The following is a 5,744-nucleotide window of genomic DNA, read 5'->3' on the forward strand; positions in this document are numbered from 1 at the left end:
TCATCTCAATCCACATGGACAAGGAGAACCACGACTTCGACTGGGACAACACCAAGATCCTGGGACAGGCTAGGCAGAGACAAGCACGAGAATTCCTGGAAGCATGGCACTCTATGAAGCATGCTATTAATAAACACATTGAACTCGACCCCATTTACATTCCACTATGGAGGAAACCCGGAAGTGAGACAATCCATCACAACGGACCCCAGAGTTTAAAAGCCAGGCGGGAAAACACACCGACACTTCATCAAAGGCTGCACTGAGGATGTTACCAAGCACGGTAACGAAACGTCTGCGGAACAACAAACCAGCTCAGCGAGCCAACCAACCTCAACGATATATTGGCATTGAAGAGAATAAAATGTAGGCTTACAAGAATGATACCTGGACTCCAGGGACTGAGATATGAGAAGAAATTATACAAATTAGGCCTGTTTTCTCTAGAATTTAGCATGTTAAGAGTGATCTGATTGAAATCTTCAAGATATGAACAGGAAAAGACAAGATAGAAAAGTTAAACAATTTCAACTAGTTGGGAATTCTAGAACTAGATGTTGAGGGTGGTGGGGGGTAGGTGGGGGGGCATAGTCTGAGAATCAGGGCCAGGCCATTCAGGACAGAGATTAAGAAGCAGTTCTACATCCAAAGGGTGGTAGATGTTCGGAACTGTCTTCTACAATATCTTCGTTAAGCAAAGGTGCTAAGGGATATGGGTCAAAGGCAGGTATACTGAGTTAGGCCACAGATATTGGTCATGATCTCATTGGGGGGCAGCACAGGCTCAAGGGATTGAATGGCCTACTTCTATTCCTATGTTCCTGTTCGCCTTAACTACTCCGTTTGATGGTATAATCCACAATCAAGCTCCTCAGTGGGTAAAGATACTTCACATGAATATAAATGATTTTAAAGAAAGGAGGTGATGGCTTAGTGGTATTATTGATGGGCTGTTAATCCAAAGACCCAGTTAATGTACTGGGGACCTGGGCTGAAATCTCACCTTGGTGGATGGTAAAGTTTGAATTCAATAAACATCTGGAATTGAAGATCTAATGACGACCATGAATCCAATGTTGATTATCAGGGAAAAACCCATCTAGTTCACTATTGACCTTTAGAGAAGGAAACTGTTGTCCTTACCTGGTCTGGCCTACATGTGACTCCAGACCCACAGCAATGTGGTTGACACTTAACAGCCCTCTGGGCAATTAGGGATGCGCAATAAATGCTGGCCTAGACAGTGACAAGTTCATTCCATGAATAAATTTTTTAAAAATTATATTAAAATGTTCAATTTTTGAGAAATGATGGCATTAACAACACTTAAGTCAATGATGATGTAATTCCTAAGATTGGTCAATTTTATTGTGATATTCGTCAAACTAAGATTATCCAAATGAAAAATAGCAAGCATCACTCTTCATTCCAATGCCGAGAAGTGGAGTGACTGGGAATTCAAAGATAATGTCCCAGACACACATGGCATCAACATCTGTGGTCTGTTCAAATACTTTCTGTTTCCCACAAAGCAGAAACACATCAAATTCAGTGCTATAAGGTCAGAGGTGGCAGCTGTAAAGAAATTTCCATCTGCATCTTCTCCTTGTGGAAGTGAACGTGTGTAATGAAAAATGATCGCCAGAGCTTCAAGATTTTGTGCAAATTAGAATACTTACATTTTATTAAAGACATTTAATAATCTCAGGACTTCTCAAAGAACTTTTACAAAGATACAAAGTACAGGTACTTCTCTCTCAAAACTGGCAGCAATCTCCAGACCAAGGGTGTTGTGAGTGGGGGTCAGCTCTGATGAAGAGTCATCAAGACTCGAAAAATTAGCTTGCTCTCTCTCTCCATGGATGCTTCCTGACCTGCTGTGATTTCCAGTATTTGGTGTTTTCATTACAGATTCCAGCATCTGTAGTAATTTGCTCCTACTCCATGTTGTGTGTGAGGGCATGTTCAGGCCAATCCAGGTCAGGAGGGGGGGTTAAGGTCTCCTTGGAGGGCTGGCAGAGATGACAAGCAACAAAACAGATAACAAGAAAGCCAAATTCTTGCGGATGCTGGGAATCGGAAGAAAACACACAAATTGCTGGAGAAACTCAGCACATCTGGCTGGAGCGAGAAAGACAGTTTAACGTTTTGAGTCTGGTAGGATTCTTCTTCCGAACTTGAAAACAGATAACAAGTCTAGTGGTGTGCAGCTGAACTATCCAAATAAGTTCATTTTAATCGAGTAAATGCTTTTTTGAAATTCGTGGCCCATTCTGAAAATGGTTGCTTTTGTCCATCAACTCCAGTTCTTAAACAGTTGGCTTTGAGAGAGTGTACCCTCACTGTATGTGTGTGTAATTTAGCAAACTGGCCAGTAATTTGTGCATGACAAGGTCCCAGAAAAATCAATAAAATAACTGACCAAACCATCCATTTTCGATGGTGTCACTTAAAGGATAAATATAGGACAGGACGTTGTATTTCCTATGTTCTATCGGTGCCCTGGGATTGGAGATCCTCAGAATAGTCAAGTCTGGATCTAAGTGAAACACAAAAGAGTTCTAGCAACAAATGGGCTGAGGATAGCGCAGAGATGCACTTGGCGATGGAGAGGATACTGGATCAAATTCAAGTGGGATGCCAAGATTGCAAACAGTCAGACTAAGCTTCAGGCCATGATCAGGAAAACGAATGGGGAGCCGCAACCAAAACTAATGGCACTAATCTTGACAGTATTTGGTAGGAAGACATTTCCGCCCATCCAATCCCAGATATTGGGTAAGCATCATGACAATCGTGACAACACAGAGGTAGTGGAGGGGTCAGCGGTGATGGGTCAGTAGGAGCTGGGTGTCACCATGAGGAATCTGACATGTAATTACTGGTAATGTCGCTGAGGAGTAACATCTAAATGGAAATGGGTGGAGTGGGGGTCAAGGATGGATCCTTGGGCAATACTACATGGGAGAAGGAACTGAATATAACAAGAACGAGCCAGATGTGAATGAGTATGAGTAAATGGATGTGTTAAGTGCGTGAATGAGGGTGTGAGGAAGAGAGAGTGTGTGTGTGTGTGTGTATTCATAAATGGGTATTTCAACAAGTGAATGGGTTTGTGGGTGGTGTGAGCAATCATGGGTTTGGGTGGGTGAATAAGGGTGTGGGTGGGAAATGATTACAGTTGATTGAGTGCAATTTAAGAGATGAGAAACTGCAGCAAATTAGCCATTTCCTCAAAACCCTGTTGAAGTTAGCGATAAACTGAAAATTTCAAAGTGATTTGCTAGGTTGTCAAGGGATATAGAAAAAACACGATTTTGGGTAAACACGATTTAAGACACAAATCAGACATGATCAAATGAATGATGGAACACCTGTTCCAATGTCACTGAGTTACCGAAGGATGTTATAACCGGGATAATCTCACCGTGCAGAGTTCCCCAGTGACCAGCTCTATCACTAAGCAACAATAGCATGGATGGCACTGTCCATCAGCTTCCACCATGGCAACCAATGGCAGCATGCAAATAAAAAGGCAACCTAAATAGAATAAACCAAACCTTAGGTGGGTGGCACTTAGGAAAATACTAGGAAGTAGCTATAAAATTTTCACCTCAATTTACAGTTCCAATTAAATATGCTAATCCATTTTAGGGTTCTATTTCTTAACCGATCCTGACCGTTGGTGAGAATCCATGATTGTATTTTTTACCAATATGCATCATTACTCCATTAACAGAGTGCATACATCACCTATACATTTAACACCCAGCACTGGGACAAGAATAAGAACTAATCAAAGTATTACACAGGCTCTGAACTTTGATGGAAAGCTATGAGGAACCCAATTTGCATCCAAGCTTTGGAAGCCTGACAGGAGAAAAGTTTGAGGAAATTCCAGACAATGAACAAAGCAACGAGGTCTACCAACGAGGCATCCACTCTCTTCCAATTGGCACAGGTCAGTTGTGTCTTATACTGCTCCATGGTTCTGTAAAGAGCGAGGAGATCAGTGCTGGCAAAAGATGAGTAAAACACAAGTAAAATCCTTGTAACTAGACTAAATTAATCAGTGCCATGCTCTTTGGAACAGATTTTTTTTCTTTATTCATTCACGGGATGAGTGTGTTGCTGGCCAGGCAGCATTTATTACCCATCCCTAATTGCTCAGAGGGCAGTTGAGTGTCAACCACATTGCTGTGGGTCTGAAGTCACATGTAGGATGGCAGTTTCCTTCCCTAAAGGACATTAGTGAACCAGATGGGTTTTTCAAGACAATTGACAATGGATTCATGGTCATCCTTAGATCCTTAGATCCTTAATTCCAGGTATTTTATTGATTTCAAATTCCACCATCTGCCATGATGGGATTTGAACATAGGTCCCCAGAACATTATCTGGGTCTCTGGATTAACAGTCCAGCAATAATACCACTGGGCCATTGCCTCCCCCATAGTTGTCAATCCATTGCTAAATAGTGTAAAATCCTTTAGTTCCCCCTTGTGGCCATATGTAAGTGGGTGTATTTAGCCAGATGAGACCCCCATTGCACATCCTCACTAGAAGGAGGTGCACGTAATGTTGTTGGTCCTGCAGCATTACAACTTGATCTTCAAGCCATATTCCTACCTAGGAGTTCTAGCACAGACAAACCTCTATCAATGCTTTGTGATCTCAGCTAAACATCTCTCAGTGCTGCTTACAACTAGTCTGACTCTAAAACTGAATCAGAGATAGTAGGAACTGCAGATGCTGGAGAATCCGAGACAACAAGGTGCAGAACTGGATGAACACAGCAGGCCAAGCAGCATCATAGGAGCAGAAAGGCTGACGTTTTGGGCCTAGACCCTTCATCAGAAAGGGTCTAGGCCTGAAACGTCAGCCTTTCTGCTCCTATGATGTTGCTTGGCCTGCTGTGTTTATCCAGCTCTGCACCTTGTTGACTCTAAAACTAGAAGCTGCAAGATTGCATGGTACATTTCAGGCATTATTAGATCTCCTACTAACATGGATTCCAACCAGCATTCCAACTGAGGGGTTTCAGATCCCAGAACACATCATTCGCCACCAGGTTCCAAAATCCCTGGAGTGCATCTAGTTCCCAGATACAACCGTTTCATCTTAACCAGCCAGCCCCTATATCCCTTCCTATCGATATGCTCCCAATCTCACCCTCCCTCTCAATGTTCCTCAACTCCCAGTCCCCACCATCCAACACCACCCCATTAACCTCCTCCCTCCTCTGCCAAGTTCACCTCTTTACTCTCAGTCTGTCCTTGCCAATCTCGATGCATAGCACTGACCTGATACACCGTTTCGACATTGACATCAATCTCAATGCACTCCTTGGACTTGTTCTTAAAAGAAAAAGAAAGGGTTAGAGTTTTGCTGTACAGCGTTTGAGGGGAGTGTGACTAACAGAAAGAGAGAGCGCAAACAAGTTCAAGAAAAGCCTAAAGACAGAAGTAAATGTGCAGGATGAATTAAAAAGTTGAGAAGAAGCAAGTGAATTAGATAGAAGAGAGCACAACATTTTTTGACCATCAGAGCAATGAATTGTTAAGATTTGATTAATACAGCTTAAAACAAGTTTATCAAAAAAAAAAGCATTTTAAACACAATGTCAGAGATAGTAAGAACTGCCGATGCTAGAGTTAGAGATATCACAGTGTGGAGCTGGATGAACACTGCAGGCCAGGCAGCATCAGAGGAGCAGGAAAGTTGACGTTTCCGGTCGGGACCCT

General features: G+C 42.5%; 1 protein-coding gene across 2 annotated transcripts in view; it reads right to left on the minus strand.

Annotated features, from left to right (window-relative positions):
- Positions 1-1,494: 1,494 nt before the first annotated feature.
- The window catches only part of tm4sf18 (transmembrane 4 L six family member 18), a 14,694-nt gene continuing 10,444 nt past the window's right edge, over positions 1,495-5,744 (minus strand). Inside the window, exons 5-6 of one of the 2 annotated variants that reach the window (XM_048604602.1) lie at positions 5,304-5,357; positions 1,495-4,015 (exon numbers count right to left, since the gene is read on the minus strand). In XM_048604602.1, the coding sequence (XP_048460559.1) occupies positions 4,010-4,015; positions 5,304-5,357 (60 nt within the window). In that variant the 3' untranslated portion in view covers positions 1,495-4,009. The remainder of the gene's footprint in view (positions 4,016-5,303; positions 5,358-5,744) is intronic. The other variant, XM_048604601.1, reaches the window with a different exon arrangement.

The sequence above is a fragment of the Rhincodon typus genome, chromosome 13, assembly GCF_021869965.1.
Source record: "Rhincodon typus isolate 14 chromosome 13, sRhiTyp1.1, whole genome shotgun sequence".
Lineage (NCBI taxonomy): Eukaryota > Metazoa > Chordata > Chondrichthyes > Orectolobiformes > Rhincodontidae > Rhincodon > Rhincodon typus.